This window comes from Trichechus manatus, unplaced genomic scaffold, assembly GCF_000243295.1.
Source record: "Trichechus manatus latirostris isolate Lorelei unplaced genomic scaffold, TriManLat1.0 scaffold00047, whole genome shotgun sequence".
Taxonomy (NCBI): Eukaryota; Metazoa; Chordata; class Mammalia; order Sirenia; family Trichechidae; genus Trichechus; species Trichechus manatus.
Genome location: NW_004443983.1, coordinates 6,365,701 through 6,386,325, shown reverse-complemented (window position 1 = coordinate 6,386,325; position 20,625 = coordinate 6,365,701). Strand labels below are relative to the sequence as shown.

Genomic DNA, 20,625 nt, shown 5'->3' with positions numbered 1-20,625 from the left:
GAAGTCTGACTCCACAGCAGTGGCACTGGGCAGGGAGGTTTCAGTGGAAGAAGTCCACCCTGAGTGCAGGTGGAGAGAATTTAAAAATAATAATAAAACCCACTATAAGTCAGACTATAAGCTGGCTTTTTATTATCACCATGTATCAACAATTTTAAATAATGCAAAGATAAAAATATTTTTTATCCACTGGGCAGACCATTACCAGCATGTTATGCTGGACACTGTCGTGTCTATATGTGGGGCCCATATTGTAGCAGCCATGGTACAACTCTGAGGGGCACTCAACTGAAACACCAAGGATGGCAGAGCAAGAAGATGCGAAAACCTGGGTGCCACCATACCTTGGGTGACCTGTTCAATTAGATAACAAATTTACCTTGTCGTTTAGGCCACGTGGCATTGGATTTGTTTCTTACAGCTGAAAGCATTCTAACCAATACATAAGGCATAACTCAGATTCTTCTGTGTGTAGCTTCAGATGGGCATTAATGCCCACAGAGTACTCAACATGGAAACTCCTCAGCTTGTGGCACATTTCCCCATGTTTATGTATCTAGATCTATATATGTGGACATACATACACACACACACAACACAGCATTAAGCCCACACCTTTACCTCTTTCCATCTTGTTTCACTATTTTGATAATACCTTGTTACAACTGTTAATTGCAACATATAGTTATTCAGCATTATTCAGTTTCTTCATTAAAAAAAATACTGAATTCTAAATCAGATGAGACATTGTGCCTGATGCTCTATGAAGGAGTACAGGTTGATCCTTCTTTTCAAAACACTTTTCCATAATCTTCATTGGAAACCAGGCAGTGGTAAGATTCTCGCCTTCCATGCAGGAGACCCAGATTCGATTTCTGGCCAGTGCGCCTCATGCCACCACTCATCTGTCAGTGAAAGCTTGCGTGTTGCTATGATGCTGAATAGGTTTCAGCGGAGCTTCGGAACTAAGAAGAAAGGCCTGGTGATCTACTAATCTTCACTGGAGTTAGAAATCAAGTTTAGTCAAAGGTAAAGAATAAAAACATTTATTTTACAAATACCATCCATCATCAATTGCTCCAAGTTTGGCAGGAATGAAGAGTGGGTGGTTAATGTTTCATTAGTACATGAAATTTGAGATATAAGAAACATTATGGCAAAAAAAAAGAATACTTATTATTTAAAACTGAAAAAGAAAAATGAGTAGTAAGACACTATGATAGAGACTTTAGGTCAAGAAAATGTCACCGTGCAATGAAAACAATCTCCTTTAATAAGTACTAATACAGTCGGAGGTTTGACTTGTAGGGTTATTGGAAAGTATTCCTCATGGAACATTTTGACTCATGGCTCTTTGTGTGACCAGACCCCATAATCAGACCCTGCTGCCGTCAAGCTGATTCCGACTCATAGTGACGCTGCAGGACAGAACAGAACTGCCCTATACGGTTTCCAAAGAGCGGCTGGTGGATTCAAACTGCCGACCTTTTGGTTAACATCTGTAGCTCTTAACCACTGCACTACCAGGGCTCAAAACCAAACCCGTTGCGGATAAAGAGAAGGGATAAGGAGAAAGAAAAATTAGGCAGAATGTCTTCATTCAAAGGTCTCTATAAAAAAGTATTTTAAAAACCCTGAGTAAACATGTATTATAATTCTTTTCTGTCACTAGAAAAGTATAATAGACTGGACTTAAAATCAATTAAGCTGTAAACATATAAAACTATTCTTTAATTATAAGTATATATAAAGCCTCCTGCAATTATTTTACTATATGTCACATTATAAAATGCTATCTTTCCTACCTGACCCTTTTCTGGTTTCTAGTTTTTCACATTCTGTGGGAGGACAAAGGCTCTTAGATCCATCAATCCAACCCTTTCATTTCACTGATAAAGGAAGGAAACTGGCTTGCCCACAGTCACACTCATCCTCCATGGCAGTTTGGATTAGAACCAGGTCTCCTGACTCCCCGTGGGGTGTTATTCCAGTTATGACATAATGTGACTCACACTCCACCTGTCCCCAATTTGTGCTTGATATTGTTCCCTCAATATCAGACAGACAGCAGGAGTGGGGGTGGGGGAGGATAGTTCTGTTTGGGGTCTCTCTGGCTTATTACAGTCTGAGGCACTAGAGGAGGTGATAAAATACATCTCCTACAACCATCCAAAGTCTTTAAAAAATACTCCACAAAACATACTACCTATCCAGCTACTCTGAACACCCAGACAAAAAATATTTCCTGGGTAGAGCACTGTGTGTGTGAGAGATACTTTTTAAAGGCTGTGATGGAGAGGTTATTGATTTTAATGGAGAACATCTGGCCAATCATACCCAATCATACATCTTTCAGAAGCTCTGCAAATAAAGCCCTAGTTACAGCGACTAAGTTGGAGCACTCCAGGCTTCAGGGGACATCTCAACACCACTCCATGGAGTCTCTAACCACCATGCTATCAAATGGGCTGCTAATCAATGGTGGGCATTGCCTCCAAATGTGCAAATTCCAGCAGAAAGGAAACATTTTTGACTACATTCTTTTAAAAACTCCCACCATGCTCATCCCTACTTCTACTTCACATATATCAGCACTCAACGTTCTAAATCTTCTTTTCCTGCAATCCATATTTCTTGGTGACAATAATGGGAATGCTTTACGATAACATTTGTAAGAAGTGCCTCTAGACAGAAGGTGGTAAGATCTCTTGGGCCATTTTCATCTGTGTCCTTTGAGAAGAACAAAATTCAGAAAATGGAAGCATTTTTAAAATGCCTATCACAAATGTTTTTGTCCAGGGTTCAATACAAGAAATATAAATTGAGAATACCCTTTGTCACATCCACAAACTAGGAAAACCATAAAAGTTCTTGAAACTCTGACAGTCTTGAGTTTATCAAATCATCAAAAAGTACTACATTTCCACAGTGCCTGGAATCTTAAAAGCCAGAAGCCACCCCAGCTACAATAATTGGTCTCTATTTGCCTGGAGCAGTAGAAGATGGGGAACCAGGAATTGGAGAAAGAAATGGACTGCAGATCTAATTGCCTTCATGAATTACTACCTCCTTTGCCATGAGAGCACAAGAAATGATTGGTGCCCAGTTACCATTACTAAACATTTTGTTCAAGAACCCAATAGATGGATCCTGATCAAAAGGAGGAAAAATGTGGAACAGAACATCAAATTCTTATGGAAACCAGACTTACTGCATCCACTGAAACTGGGGAAACCCCTGAACATATTGTCCTGAAATAATCTGTAAACCTTGAACCAAAAATATCCCATGAAGTCATCTGTAAACAAAACAACAGTTTAGCTCAGTTAAAAAACGTCAGCCTTGAACATTGTACTCTTAAAGAATTATCTATGTAAGAGCAAACTGACAACAGTAATGCTAAAATACAGATGAGAACTTTAAACGGCAAAGAGAGTAAAAGTTAATGATAGTGAAACAATATGGGTAGAGATAGTGAGAATGGTGATACAATGTGAAGAATGTAACCAATGGCACTGATCTGTGCATATAGAAATTTTTGAACGGGTGTATGTTTTGTTATATCTATTTTCTCCAAAAATAAAAAATATAGTTAAAAAAGTACTACTTTTCCATAGGTTGTCCTGCAGAAATTTCTGTCCTTTGTGCCATTAGTTTCTGTAAGAATAAGGCTCTCTTTTATTTAAAAATTTCCTTGAAATTGCTTTCTCAAGTGAAGCCAAGTCATTTATTTTACAAGAGCCAGCCATGTGTTCTGCATTTTGTCTCAGTCAATAAATTGCCTTTAGGCTATATTTCTTGTCTCTCTCCATATAGTTTGTTGTGTCTTATACACAGACTCCTGAAAAATTCTTTCTACTTGAGTATGAAAGCCACGACTTCCTTCCTCTAGGGCATTGATGGTTCGCAGAGCAAAGGGAGTCCTTTCTCGGGGAAGGGGATTGCTCAGGGGCCGCATGGGTATAACAGAGTTGTATTTGTGCTGCCTGTTGACAGAGTTCATCAGGGATGAATAGAACTGGAACTTACACCAGGTATCTCTCAAAAAGTTTTCCGTCAATAATAAGATTGTCCATGCAGACCCATTTACAGCATCATCTAAATTCTGTAAATGCTGTCTGCCACATGGCATCTCAGCAAAGATTATTCCAGGTTTGATACCAAAGTCATCTTGTAGCAGATTCTGGACCCTGAGGGCTTCATTTATGTCGCTTTCCGCATGCAGTATCACAAATTTGAAGAACACTTCTTCTTCTTCTGCTTCCTCTTCAGGTATTTCTTCCACGTGCTCCTGCTCTCCTGCTGGCTCTTCTGTTATATTGCTATGTTCAGCCTGATCATTCAGGGAGAGTTTTTCTGATTTCTTGGACTCTGATTCATGATGTCTTGGTCTTGTCTTCACACTGTGGCTTTTGCCCAAAGAGAAAGAAAGAGGGTAGTGATCTGTTTTAGACTTCCCAATACCCATTATAAATACTGAAGTCGGAAGAGAAGAGCTTTACTTATTCCTCGGCATTTCTTTTCATTCTAAAAAAAGAAGTAACAAAGCAAATGAATATTGTAAATTTAATCCAAACATTAAATAAAATGAATGGCGATTGTTGTACAACATGGTAAATGTAGTTAATGTCAATTGTACATGTAAAAATAGTTGAAATGTTTTGTTACTTATATTTTGCATCATGAAAGTCAAACAAAAGACATTAAAAATGGAAATTTTCATTCAACCTGAAAATATTCAAACACAGTATAATATGTAGGTCCTAAGAAAGAAATGCCAAATAGATCACTGGAAAAGTAAATTACTTGTCCTTTGTGAGCCTCACAAGGGCTACCACAGGCAGTCGAGGGTCAGTTAAATAACGGGTCCAGTTTAATATAACAGGAGATATTTGGAAATTTTAAATGTTATTATATTAACACTATAAACCTCCAAATTAAAAATATTTTGGTATTTTGGTGAAAATGTACCATCATACTTCTTCTGTGTGACATTTAAATCCAATTTCTCCATTATCTAATGATTGTGTAGACTAGAAAGGGGAACTAAAGAAACCAAACATTCAAATAGATACAAAATTTATTTTTGTAGCAAATGCAAATACAAAACAGCATACCAGTATCTCAGAGATGGCTAGCAGCAGCTCTACTGACTCAGCATAAAGAGATCTGAAATGTCAAATGAGATGATATCCAGGAGTCGCTAGTTCAGAGCTTGTTTGTTCATTTGTTTGGGGTCAGGCAGTGTGGTTTGGGTGGGGCTAATGAAGAAGAAATTGTAATAAGCATGTGTGAAAAGTAAAGAATATATTTTTCCAGCTAATCTTGGAAATACTGACGAAAATATACTTACTCACTTAGGGAAAAATTAATATTTTGGTTTGGAAGTGAAATCTGAAACAAAGACTTGTGATTTTCTCCAAAGAAATCAACAAAGAATGATTATATCTATACTCACTCATCCTTTTATTTTAAAATTTTCAAACCATAAGTGGAAGATTTAGATCAGCTATGAAGAAAAGTACTCATGTAAATCTAATTTAAATAACCCTTCGGAGAATGTTAGCAATGTCACCAATAATACATTTTGTTACCCTTGCCCCCTAAAAAATACCCTACCCTGATGGCGTAGTGGTTAAGAGCTCAGGCTGCTAACCAAAAGGTTGGCAGTTTGAATCCACCAAGTGCTCCTTGAAAACCCTACGGGGCAGTTCTACTCTGTCCTACAGGGTTGCTATGAGTTGGAACAGACTCAATGACAGAGGGTTTGGTATGGTTTGGTTGCCATTGAGTCCATCCCAACCCAGGCTGACCCATGTGTGTCAGAGTAGCACTGCACTCTGTATGGTTTTCAATGGCTGTAATCTTACGGAAGTAGATCGCCAGGCCTTTCTTCTGTGGTGCCACTGGGTGGATTTGAACTGCCAACCTTTCTGTTAGTAACTCAGCACAAACCATTTGTACCACCCAGGGAAGCTTACCCACCAAATGAGCCATTTTCAAGGGGGGTTCTTTTTATCAAAAGACAGAAAATTTAGAATAAATAAATATAGGTTCCATGTTTTCAATATGAGTCTATAAGTCTATATTTTAGAGTATTTTTATTTATTATTTATGAGCAAAGATCAGAGTTCACGAAGAAATAATTATCATTTATAATAACTTATAAATAACCATGGTTTAAAAATGACATATTGCATTGGGAAAATCTGCTGCAAAACACCTCTTTAATGTGTTAAAAAGCAAAGATGTCACCTTGAGGACTAAGGTGCGCGTGACCCAAGCCATGGTATTTTCAACTGCTTCATATGCATGCAAAAGCTGTATAATGAATAAGGAAGACTGAAGAAGAATTGATGTCTTTGAATTATGGTCTTGGTGAAGAATTTTGAATACTCCATGCACTGCCAGAAGAATTGAACAAATCTGTCTTGGAAGAAGTACAGCCAGGATACTCCTTAGAAGCAAGAATGGCAAAATTTTGTCTCACATACTTTGGACATGTTATCAGGAGGCGCCAGTGCCTGGAGAAGGACATTGTGCTTGGTTAAGGACAGGGTCAGTGAAAAAGAGGAAGACCCTCAGTAAGATGGACTGACACAGTGCCTTCAACAATGGGCTCAAGCATAGCAATGATTGTGAGGATGGAGCAGGACTGGGCAGTGTTTGGTTCTGTTGTTCGTGGTGTCGCTATGAGTTGGAACTGACTTGACAGCAGCTCACAACAACAACATGCCTAAGTCATTCAGGTTTAGGAAGCTGTTGATCAAAGTGGTTATAAAACTGTTAACGGGAAGACTAGATACGGAAAAATATGTAAAGAAAGAAAGGTTTGCCACTGCCTCTGAATAGTAAAGGAATTGCTAGCCACTGTCTGTCATTCATTATGTCAGTACTTTAGTTCTATTTCGACTATATAATGTGTTAGTTACCAAGAGGTATTCTAAGGCATAATAACTCTAAAATGCACTTATATGCATCCCAAATGATAAAACCAAATTAATCCGAACTCTCTTCATTGATGGCCATTTGGTTAGGATTAACTGCTGACCTTTGTTACTGCACTGTGAGAAAAGGTTTTTGCCATGCCTTCCCTGCGTAAGAAAACAATTGTTAAACCATTCAGAGGCATCTACTTACCATGGGTTTCAATTTAAATTATCTTCATTTATTCATTGAAATAGGTTTGTTAAACCAGTTTAGCATCATTTGATCACTAGCTGGTGCAGATAAGTGCACTTGAAGTAACATAACACATATTCATAAAAATTGTCAAGAACTTCTAGGGTAAAATTGTGTATCAAGCCAGATCACAGAATCTTTTGAAATAAAAATAAGCCAAAAAAATGCACAACTTTGTGTCTTATTTTTCTTAAATATCAGTCAGCAAAAATGAGCAACAGATTCCAGAAGTCTATGATGTGTTGTTCCAACTTCCAAGCACTCCTACCCACACAGTCCCTAATCAGATCAGAGGAAAGAAAGTTGGTGACAGTGACTGAAAAACCTCACTATAACCCTCTAATCTGGAGGGACAGAGTAAGGAGATAGCTGAGGGAAAAAGATGTGGAAAACCCTGCGCTAGAGTATTCCCAGAGGTGGGAAAATGGCCAGGGTTCATTACTGCCGTGCTCGGGGCTGAGAGGAGGTAACAGGACCTGTGGAAAGATCAAGCTCACTCCAAGTCAATAACTCCATCAAAAAGAATGCTTTCCTAGAACAGAAGAAAGGCGTGCAATGTGGAAGGAAGGTTGTAGGGGTGGGGCACAAAAAGAATACAGAAAGCCTACTTCCTTCCGCACTGCATGCCTTTCTTCTGTTCTAGTAAAGCACTCTTTATTGATGGAGTTATTGAGTCTTCCACCTCCATCAGGAACAGCCAGCACCAGGGTTAAAACATTTAGATTTTATCTCCTTCCCCTCAGCTAAATGGGAGGAGGAGACTGAGGGTGGCAGCTGGGAAAAGGCACGGGAGGTTCACGGGAATTGAAACGTGTGTGTTTCTATACAATTTCACTTACTTTTTTTAGAAACAATAATGGTTGAAACACCTAATGACTTTGAAAAGGTTTATATTGAAAAGTCTCACTCTCACATACATATATACGCCGAACAGCAGTATCTGTGTATACATAGCTGTGTTGTTGTTAGTTGCTATGAGTAGAGTCTGACTCATAGTAACCCAGTGTGCAGAGTAGAACTGCTCCATAGGGTTTTCAAGGCTGTGACAGTTCAGAAGCAGATTGCTAGGCCTGTTTTTCAAGGAGCCTCTGGGTGGGTTCAAACCTCCAACCTTTCATTTAGTAGTCTCCGCTTAACCATTAGTGACACCTAGGGACCCTAGAGATAGATATAGGTAGATAGATATAAATATAGATATACATTGCTTTTCCCCTTAATACTATATCCTCAGAGCTTTTCATATTAGCACGTAGAGAACTCCCTCACTCTTATCTGCAATGGCCTTATCTTCCTGAGCAGTCACTGGGTGGGGCAAACGGTTAATACGCTTGGCTGCTAACCAAAAGGCTGGGGGTTTGAGTCCACCCAGAGGTACCTCAGAAGAAAGGCCTGGTGATCTACTTCTGAAAAATCAGCCATTGAAAACGGTTCCACTCTGACACAAATGGGGTCGCCATTAGTCAGAATTGACTCTATGGCAACTGGTACTAGCACTAGTATGGGTACACTATAATCTCCCCTGTTCTTGGATATATGAGTTTCTTTCCAGTCTACCACTATTATAAACAATGTTGCAGTGAATAACTTTGTATAAAAGTCATTTCATATGTGTACAAGTTCATTTGTATACTAATTCCCCCAAATGAGATTTTTTTATCAAAGGAAAAATGCATTTGTAGTACTGATAGATTTGACCAAATTGCCCTCTGTAGGTATGAACCATTTTGTTGCTTTTAACTTGATAGAATACTGCCACCCCTCACCCCTTGTCCCTAGAAAAGAGCTAAGGCAAAAGCTACCAACTGCTATTGGCCACAGCCCACCTGAACAATTCACCTCCCCTCAGACAACAGAAATGTGGAAAAATATAACCCATCCTAATGGAGCCCTTAAACTGAAGTTCTGAAGGAAGATCAACAAGTCTGAGATAAGAAGAAAGGAGAGTCCAGGATTTATCCACTTTATAGCTAGTCAAAAGGGGGCTCTGATAAAATTCACACATTAAGTGGGAATAAGGTGAAAACAATATGGCAAATATGCCATGGCAAGTATGCAAAAATATTATGAAAAATAAAAGGAACAAATGGAAGAAACATAGCATGCAAAGAACAAATAAAAAATTCCATTTTCATTAAGATTATGTGCTCTGGAATCAGACTGCCTGAGTGCAAATCCCAGCCCGGCTATAAAATAACTGTGTGACTTTGAACATGTTACTCAATATCTTTGTGCTTTGATTTCACCATCTGTAAAATGATAGTTATAACAGTACCTACCTTTAGTGTTTTTATGAGGATTAAAAGGGCTTAGAGCAGTGCCTGGCATATAGTACATGTTCAATAAATGTTAACAGCTATTATTATTATTGAATGCACAGTAAAGAAGCTAAAAAAATTTATACAACAAATGCTTATGTTCTAGGACAGTGCTACTCAAAGTATAGCCTATGGACAAGTTGCTGTTGTATGACAAGATAAGGAGATTATGCCGGGATGTAAATCAACTACATCACCAAGCATGCCGTTTAGTTTGGCTGACATTTTTTTCATAGCAAGACATTCTCAATGAGAAAAGCAGTATGGGATTTTAGAACCTATTATACAGCCACGGTAGTCAAAACAGCCTGGTACTGGTACAACAACAGATACGTACAGCAATGGAACAGAATTGAGAATCCAGACATAAATTCATCCACCTATGAGCAGCTGATATTTGACAAAGGCCCAAAGTCCTTTAAATGGGAAAAAGACAGTCTCTTTAACAAATGGTGTTGGCATAACTGGATATCCACCTGCAAAAAACTGAAATAGGACCCATACCTCACACCATGCACAAAAACTAACTCAAAATGGATCAAAGACCTAAATATAAAATCTAAAATGAGATCATGGAAGAAAAAATAGGGATAATGCTAGGAGCCCTAATACATGGCATAAACACAATACGAACCATAAGTAACAATGCACAAGCACCAGAAGAGAAACTAGATAACTGGGAGCTCCTAAAAATCAAACACTTATGCTCATGAAAAGACTTCACCAAAAGAATCAAAAGACAACCTACAGACTGAGAAAAAATTTTGGCTACGACAAATCCGATCAGCGTCTGATCTCTAAAATCTACAAGATACTGCAAAACCTCAACAACAGAAAGACAAATAACCCAATTAAAAAATGGGCAAAGGCTATGAACAGGCACTTCACCAAAGAAGACATTCAGGCAGCTAACAGACACATTAGGAAATGCTCATGATCATTAGCCATTAGAGAAATGCAAATCAAAACTACAAAGAGATACCATCTCACTCCAACAAGGTTAGCATTAATCCAAAAAACACAAAATAATAAATGTTGGAGAGGTTGTGGAGAGACTGGAACACTTATACACTGTTGGTGGGAATGTAAAATGGTACAACCACTTTGGAAATCGATTTGGTGCGTCCTTAAAAAGCTAGACATAGAAGTTCCATATGATCCAGCAATCCCACTCCTTGGAATATATCTTAGAGAAATAAGAGTTGTCACATGAATAAATATATGCACACACATATTCATTGTAGCACTGTTCACAATAGCAAAAAATGGAAACAAACTAGGTGTCCATCAACGGATGAATGGATGTATAAATTATGGTATATTCACACAATGGAATACTACACAACAATAAAGAACAATGATGAATCTGTGAAACATCTCATAACATGGATGAATCCGGAAGGCATTATGCTGAGTGAAATTAGTCAGTTTGTGACAAATATTGTATAAGACCACTATTATAAGAACTCAAGGAAAGGTTTAACACAGAAGAAAACATTCTTTGATGGTTACGAGAGTGGGGAGGGAGGGTGAGGGTTATTTACTAACTAGATAGTAAATAAGAATTATCTTAGGTGAAGGGAAGGGCAACAAAGAATACAGTGGAAGTCAGCACAGCTGGACTAAACCAAAAGCTAAGAAGTTTCCTGAATACAACCAAACATTTCAAGGGACAGAGTAGCAGGGGCAGGGGTCTGGGGACCATGGTTTCAGGGGACATCTAGGTCAATTGGTGCAACAAAGTTTATTAAGAAAATGTTCTTCATCCCAATTTGGTGAGTGACGTCTGGGGTCTTAAAAGCCAGCAAGCAGCCATCTAAGATGTATCAATTGGTCCCAACCCACCTGGAGCAAAGGAGAATGAAGAACACCAAAGACACAAGGAACATATTAGCCCAAGAGACAGAAAGGGCCACATAAACCAGCGACTCCATTAGCCTGAGACCAGAAGAACTAGATGGAGCCTGGTTACCACCAATGACCGCTGTGACAGGGAACACAACAGAGAGTCCCTGATGGAGCAGGAGAAAAGTGGGGTGCAGAACTCAAATTCACATAAAAAGACCAGACTTAATGGTCTGACTGAGACTGGAGGGATGCCGGAAGACATGGCCCCAGACTTTCTGTTAGCTCAAAACTAAAACCATTCCCGAAGCCAACTCTTTGGACAAAGATTAGACTGGACTATAAGACATAAAATGATATTCGTGGGAGTGTGCTTCTTAGCTCAAGTAGATACATGAGACTAAATGGGTGGTTCCTGTCCAGAGGTGAGATGAGAAGGCAGAAACGGACAGGAGCTGGCTGAATGGACAGGGGAAATCTAGGGTGGAAAGGAGAAGTGTGCTGTCAAGATATAGGGAGAGCAACTAGGGTCACCTAACAATGTGTGTATAAACTTTTGTGTGAGAAACTGACTTGAACTGTAAACTTTCACTTAAAGCACAATAAAAAAAAATCACTTCTGGAAGAAAAAAAGAAGAAAGAAGCAGCATGGTTTATGTTCTGATACATGCTTCTTATATCATCATGGGCAAGGACTTTGAGTAACACTTTTCTAGATGACACTAAAAAGAATGTATAATCAATGAAACAAAAATATCAAAGATAACAGAATTAGATGAAAAGGGAGAGTGTAGACAAGTCAAGGATTAGGAAAAATAACCACCATTAGGAAAAAATAAAAACAGTAAAGAATGGAATAAACATAACTTGAAACCAAATAGGTTAAACATAGTAGAAAGGTTTGAGAAAAATCACAGAATACGCAGAGGAAAAAAAGACAGAGAAAATATAGAAATTTGAAAAAAGATATAGCTATGGAGATTAAAAAACAACCAATATAAGAAAAACATATGCCTCTGAAATAGGAAATCCAATTAACATAACCAAAAAAAAAATTTCAAAGATGTAAGGATGTAACAGATTCGCCATCTTAACTCAATGATCAATCTTAGCATTGCCAGCACAACCAGACATTATAGGCCTCCTGATGTAATTTGATACGATATACCCAGAATGATGTATAAACTATTTTTGTAAAAAATGTTTAATTTGACTCTAATCAAGTCTTTAGATTCAATCTCCAGTTTACAGAAAATAAGAAGGACAATAAAAATGTCCATCAATAGGTGAATGGAGAAAAAAAATTGTGGTATATCTATATCATGGAATACTACTCAGCAATAAAAGAATGAATGACTAATACATGCAATGGCACGAATGAATCTCAAAATAGTTAGGTTGTGTGAAGGAAGCTAACAACAACAAAATAGAGTACATATTGCATGATTCCATTCATATCAAAATCCAGAGGATGCACCCACTTTGGTGAGTGGCATCTGGGGTCTTAAAAGCTAGCGAGCAGCCATCTAAGATGCATCGGTTGGTCCCAACCCACCAGGAGCAAAGGAGACTGAATAACACCAACAATACAAAAAAGTATTAGCCTAAGAGACAGAAAGGTCCACGTAAACCAGAGACTCCATCAGCCTGAGACCAGAAGAACTAGATGGTGCCTGGCTACCACCAATGACCATCCTGACAGGGAACACAACAGAGAGTCCCTGACAGAGCAGGAGAAAAGTAGGGTGCAGAACTCAAATTCACATAAAAAGATCAGACTTAATGGTTTGACTGAGACTGGAGGGATGCTGGAAGACATCCCAGACTCTTTATTAGCCCAAAACTAAAACCATTCCTGAGGCCAACTCTTCAGACAAAGATTATACTGGACTATGGGACATAAAATGATACTTGTGAAGAGTGTGCTTCTTAGTTCAAGTAGATACATGAGACTAAAATGGGCGGCTCCTGTCTAGAGGAGAGATGAGAAGGCAGAGAGGGTCAAGAGCTGGTTGAATGGACACGGGAAATCCGGGGTGGAAAGGAGGAGTGTGCTGTCACAGTATAGGGGGAGCAACTAAGGTCACATAACAATGAATGTATAAATTTTTGTATGAGAGACTAACTTAAATCGTAAACTTTCACTTAAAGCACAACAACAACAAAAAATCCAGAGGATGCAAACTAATCTATAGTGACAGAAAGCATTCCTTTAGATTTGCTTAGGAAACAGCTTTCAGTATTTATTCTTTATTTGCATGACATTCTTGAGAAGTAATTTTCTCTTTATTAAAAAAAAAAAAAATCCACATTATTTATAGAGCTATATTCCACTGTGATTCTCCTGAATTCTAAAATTCAGATTACTTTCCCACTGAGACCTTGTTCCATCACATCAGTTCCACTCAGTGAGGTTTTATAATTTGAAGACATGCTGAGATTGTATCTAAAAATGCAAGCAAGGTTTGAAAGAGGTAGCCTATTTTTCTTAGGAGTGAAGGAAAAGCATCTAGTTGATAAACTGTACTAAAAAAAAGGCACCGTCTGACTTCATTCATTCCACAAATCATCTATGATGCTCTAGAAGCTGAAGTTCAGCAATGAACAAAGCAGAAAAATATTCTGTTCTCATGGAGCTTAAATTCTGGCAGGGAGTATAGACAATAAAAAGAAAAATTTATACATATATATACACACACACATATATATATACTCATATAGTATATGAGAAGGTGTTATGGAAAAAAATAAAGCAGAAAAGGGCAATAAGGACTGTTGGAGGGAAGTTACTTGTTTTTAAATAACTTTCTCAGGTGAAGCCTCAATAAAGGATGACATTTGAATAAAGACATCAGTGAGGGGAGAAAGTAAGCCTTGCAGATATCTGAAGGAAGCCCATTTTGGGCAGAGAATAGGCCCTGAGGTTGGAGAGTGTCTATTGTGTCTGAGGAACAAGTTGGGGGGATAGTAAGGTTGGAAAGAGCAAGGGGTTGAGTAGAAAGAGACTGAAAGGAGATGCCATGGGAAGGTTTTGAGCAGAGGGGCCATGATCCGATTTCAGCTTTCATAGGATCACTCTGGCTGTTGTGCTGAGAATAGGCTAAAGGGAGTCAAAGGCAGAAGTGGGAACATTAGTTAGGAGGCTGTTGCAGAAACTCAGTGAAAAATGATGGTGATTTGGGCCAAGGCAGCAGCAGTGGAGGTGGTGAGAAATTGACTGGATTTGGGATACATTCTGAAGGTAGAACTGACAGGATTTGCTGATGCTGTTGAGAAGGCAATGAATATAGAATCTGGACTTTGAGGGAGAGGCTGGGCCAGGAGATGTATATTTGGCATTCATTTCTGTATAGACTGTATTTAAAACCTAAAGAGGAGATCATTTTCGTCACCTAGATCTGCCTTAAAAGTTTGATGCCCTAAAATTAAGAAGAAATGTTTGCATTTTTAAAACATTTTGACCACTTGGAAAGAAAGGCTCCCAAACACTAGTAGTTAATACAGTAATTATCAACACTAATTTGATAATAAAACACATACACATACACAATTTTCAGCCTGTCCATGTGTTTAACACAGAGAAAGCTTATGTATTTTATTCACTGCCTTTAAAAGTTAACACATTTAAAATTATGGCATTGAATACTTGGATCCTTCAGCCTTGGAGAGCCTTTAAGTGTTCTTTCATATTTGAACAGCACCATCTCGGGGCAAACGTATGTAAAATCAATTATTTCTTCATATGTAAATATGAATATTCTTCATATATAAATAATGATTAATACATACATACATTAACTCTCACACACATAGGGTGGATATCAGTCGGAATCGACAGCAATGGGTTTTGTTTCTTTTTTTATGTAATATAATATATAAGTAAGTTTTGTTATTACTAGTAAATAAATTGTGTTGAAAACTTAACTTGGCACCAAGACCTGCTAGGTTTTAGGGAGGTAAAGCCAGGATAAGTAAATAAACTATTATGACTCACTGTGCTGGTGCTTCATGCAGGATAACAGGCACCATGAAAGCACTCACGAGGGGCACCTGCAGCAGGGAACACTGCTACATCTGAGCTATGATTGTAGACATTAGCTAGGCTGGGAGAGGTGAGCATTTTTCAGGCAGGGGAGAGGCATTTACAAAGCTACCAAGGCACCAGATGATAGGATATGTTAGGGTAATTTTGCAGTAGATGTTTCTATGACTCAACTCCATGTATGTGAAGGTGGGAGAGGGTAGTGGTGAAGGACAAGGATGGAGAGGTAAATAGGATCAAAATAATTAAAGGGACCTGTTATGGACTGAGTTGTGCCCCCCAAAAATGTGCGTCAACTTGGCTAGCCCATGATTCTCAGTATTGTGTGATTGTCCACCATTGGTCATCTGATATGACTTTCCTATTTGTTGTAAATCCTACCTCTAGGATGTTAATGAGGTGGGATTAGTGGCAGTTATGTTAATGAGGCAGAACTAAATTTACAAGATTAAGCTGTGTCTTAAACCAATCTCCTTTGAGATATAAAAGAGAGAATCTAGCAGAGAGAAATGGGAACCTCATACCACCAAGAAAGAAGCACTGGGAGCATAGCATGTCCTTTGGACTTGGGGTTCCTGTGCTGAGAAGTTCCTTGACCAGGGAAGATTGATGACAAGGCCCTTTCCCCAGAGCTGACAGAGAGAGGAAGGCTTCCCCTGGAGCTAGCACCCTGAATTTGGACTTCTAGCCTCCTAGACTGTGAGAGAATAAATTTCCCTTTGTTAAAGCCATACACTTGTGGTATTTCTGTTATAGCAGCACCAGATAACTAAGACAGGACCTAATATATTATGCTTAGGACATTGGATTTGATCATGTTGGCAGACAGAGAGCTTCTAGTAGGTGTTCAGTGGGAAGTGACATAATCTGAGTTGTTTTAGACAGGTTAAAACGGTTATAGTAACAAGACTGAAGAAAAAAATTCAAGCCTCGAGTTGCAATATTGAAGGATTCTACGGAGAAAATATTAAATGATTCAGGAAGAATCAAAAGAAGATGGAAGGAATATACAGAGTCACTGTACCAAAAAGAATTGGTGGACATTCAACCATTTCAGGAGGTAGCATAGGATCAGGAACGAATGGTACTGAAGGAAGAAGTACAAACTGCACTGCAGGCATTGGCAAAAAACAAGGCTCCAGGAACTGACCGAATACCAACTGAGATGTTTTCAACAAACGGATGCAGTGCTGGAAGTGCTCACTCGTCTATGCCAAGAACTTTGGAAGACAGATACTTGGCCAACTGACTGGAAGAGATCATATTTATGTCTATTCCCAAAAAAGGTGATCCAACTGAATGTGGAAATTATTAAACAATATCATATGCAAGTACAATTTTGCTGAAAAGCATTCAAAAGTGGCTGCACTAGTATATTGACAAGGAACTGCCAGAAATTCAGGTCAGATTCAGAAGAGGACACGGAACAAGGGATATCATTGCTGATGTCAGATGGATCCTGGCTGAAAGCAGAGAATACCAGAAAGATATTTACTTGTGTTTTATTGACTATGCAAAGGCATTCGACTGTGTAGATCAAAACAAATTATGGATAACATTGCAAAGAATGGGAATTCCAAAACACTTAACTGTGCTCATGAGGAACCTGTACATAGATCAAGAGGCAGATGTTCAAACAGAACAAGGGGATATTACTTGGTTTAAAGTTAGGAAAGGTGTGTGTTAGGGTTGTATCCTTTAACCATACCTATTCAATCTGTGTGCTGGGCAAATAATCTGAGAAGCTGGACTATATGAAGAAGAACAGGGCGTTGGGATTGGAGGAAGACTCATTAACAACCTTCATTATGCAGATGACACAAACTTGCTTGCTGAAAGTGAAGAGGACTTGAAGCAGTTACTGATGAAGATCAAAGACCACAGTGTTCAGTATGGATTACATCTCAACATAAAGAAAACAAAAATCCTCACAACTGGACCAATAAGCAACATCGTGATAAAAGGAGAAAAGACTGAAGTTGTCAAGGATTTCATTTTACTTGGATCCACAATCAACATCCATGGAAGCAGCAGTCAAGAAATCAAAAGACACATTGCATTGGGCAAATCGGCTGCAAACGACCTCTTTAAAGTGCCAAAAAGCAAAGATATCACCTTGAAGACTAAGGTGTGCCTGACCCAAGCCATGATATTTTCAATTGCCTCATATGCATGCTAAAGCTAGGCAATGAATAAGGAAGACCGAAGAAGAACTGACTCCTTTGAATTGTGGTGTTGGCAAAGAATATTGACTATACCATGGACTGCCAAAAGAGTAAACAAATCTGTCTTGGAAGAAGTACAACCAGAATGCTCCTTAGAAGCAAGGATGGCAAGACCACATCTCACATGCTTTGGACATGTTATCAGGAGGGATTAGTCCCTGGAGAAGGACATCATGCTTGGTAAAGTAGAGGGTCAGTGAAAAAGAGGAAGATCCGCAACAAGATGGATTGACACAGTGGCTGCAATAATGGGCTCAAGCATGAGAATGACCGTGAGGCTGGTGCAGGACTGGGCAGTGTTTCATTCAGTTGTTACGTAGGGTCGCTATGAGTTGGAATTGATTTGACGGCACCTAACAACAACACTAACAAGACTAAGGATCTCTGGTCTCACAGTGGTTAAGGGCTCAGCTGGTTTGAACTCACCAGCTGCTCCACAGAAGAAAAATGTGGTAGTCTGCTTTTGTAAAGATTATAGGCTAGGAAACCTGATGAGACAGTTCTACCCTGTCCTATAGGGTCGCTATGAGTCGGAATTGACTCTAAGGCAACAGGTTTGGTTTCAGTTTTTTTAACAAGACTAGGCTAGAGGATTGTAAGGGCCTAGACTGGGAGAACAATCAGTTGAGATGCTGTTGTAATAATCCAGGTGAGAAATAAGGAAGTGAGAGGGGAGCAGGGGAGGATTAACCAGTAAGCAGGGTAAGCTTATTTGTGTTTACTTACTAATCTGTAGTGAACAATTTCATGGGTTTCTAAAACCCATGTGAAATTGTTCACTACAGATTAGTAAGTAAGCACAAATTAACTCGTGCATACCTTGCTTATTGGGTAATCTATCCTGGGGAAGACAGGGATATGTAGGAGGTAACGGAGGGAGACAAAGAGGGAAGAGTCAGGATGCTACCCAAGCCTGTGCCTTGTGCAACTTAGTGGGTGGTGGTGTTATTCACTGAGCAAAGTAATATAAGCAGGGTGAGGTGGGGGTGCAGAAGACCAGCTAATCCCGTTTGAGACATATATACAGATACAAACACACACAAACTTCTATATATTTAAATCCATAAAAATACCAAACAGCAGAGTTATTATACATTTTTCTTCAGTGGATCAGTCAGTTCAGGAGACTGAGTTATATTGCTGGTTCTCAGCCAATAAGCACAAACTTGCCCAACTTACTGAGCTTTCCTCAGTTTGAACGGCAACTTGACAAGGTCTTTTTACTTTCACTGTTTGCTAAAATTTTGTTTTCCGGCAAACAGTCTTGACACATAATAACTGACTAAATAAGTGATAGGGCTGGACCTGCCACAAAGAAATATGATGGATGTTCAAACACAATTTTTGGCTAAAAGTCCCTTCAGGAAATGATGGAGGAAACAGGAGATAAAGATCAGCAGACAGTTAGGAAGTGGTGGAACTCCTTTGGCATTAAGAAAGGCATCATAAGCATCCCTGCAGCCTCGGAGGATTGACCAACAATTGTGTGAACTGGAAGAAACTATAGCTGAAGGCGTACGATGACTTTCGAAGATTTTTCAAAGATGGACGTGCTCATCTCCATCTGAGATGAGGGACAGAGCTCTCATTCAGTTAGTGCTTCTGTTTCCTCTTTAGGTTTTTACTTACAGCATCCTTGGCTCTGCATATTGGTCTGACATGATTCCAATGGAGGCCTGGCCACAAAAACAAATACAAGCGACAGACACCAAACTGGGATTGGAACAGCCCCTCCCTCTGTTGACAAAGGCTTTCTTACGGGGTCAAGTCAATAGTATCTGACCCACAATGTACTCAAGAAATGTTTGTAGGATACATGGATGGATGAATGGATGGGTATAAGATGGATCAATCGATCAGTCAGTCAAACTCTCCTGCTCAATCTGCTCTGCCTTAGATATTCCAATCAATGATATTGTTGTTAGCTGCCATAGAGTTGCACTGACTCATGGGTACCCCATACAAAACAGAAAGAAATGCTGCCTGGTCCTGTGCCATCCCCATGATCAGTTGCAGTTTGGACCATTGTGATCCACAGGGTTTTTATTGTTGATTTTTGGAAGTAGATCACTAGGCTTTTCTTCCTAGTCTGTTTTAGTCTGTAAGCTCTGCTGAAACCTGTTCGGCATCACAGCAACATGCAAGCTTCCACTGACAGACAGGTGATGGCTGTGCATGAGGTGCACTGGCAGTGAATCGAACCCCAGTCACCCACATGGAAGGCTACTACTGAACCAGCACTGCCCTCCAGTCAATGATAGGAATATACTATCTACCTACCAATACAGAAATCTAGAAATAATTCTCACATTCTTCGCCTTCATTCAAACCAACCCCCAATACCTTCACCCAACTAATCTTTAAGTCTAATAATTCTGTCTCCTAAATTTTTGTCAAATCTTTTCCATTCTCAAAAAACTAATCATTAACTTTATATGGAAAGGGAAGAAGTCCCGGATAAGTAAAGCACTACTGAAGAAGAAGAAAAAAGTAGGAAGATTTGCACTACTTGACCTCAGAAGCTACTATACAGCTACAGTAGTCAAAACAGCCTGGTACTGGTACAATGACAGATACATTGATGAATGGAACAGAATTGAGAACCCAGATGTAAATCCACCCACCTACAGTCACCTGATCTTTGACAAGGGCCCAAAGTCCATCAAATGGGGAAAAGACAGTCTTTTTAACAAATAGTGCTGGCAAAACTGGATGTCCAGCTGCAAAAAAATGAAACAGGACCCATAGCTCACACCGTACACAAAAACTAATTCAAAATGGATCAAAGACCTAAATATAAAGCCAAAACTATAAAGATTATAGAAGAAAAAATAGGATCAATGTTAGAGGCCTTAATATGCAGCATTAACAGGATACGAACCATAACTAACAACACACAAACTCCAGAAGATAAGCTAGATAACTGGGATCTTCTAAAAATCAAACACTTATGCTCATCAAAAGACTTCACCAAAAGAGTAAAAAGAGAACCTACAGACTGGGAAAAAATTTTTGG

General features: G+C 39.0%; 1 protein-coding gene across 1 annotated transcript in view; it reads right to left on the bottom strand.

Moving 5' to 3' along the window:
* Positions 1–527: 527 nt before the first annotated feature.
* The window catches only part of TICAM2 (TIR domain containing adaptor molecule 2), a 30,540-nt gene continuing 10,442 nt past the window's right edge, over positions 528–20,625 (bottom strand). The window contains exon 2 of the mRNA XM_023731953.1: positions 528–4,527. Coding sequence (XP_023587721.1) covers positions 3,785–4,468 — 684 coding nt within the window. The 5' untranslated portion in view covers positions 4,469–4,527 and the 3' untranslated portion in view covers positions 528–3,784. The remainder of the gene's footprint in view (positions 4,528–20,625) is intronic.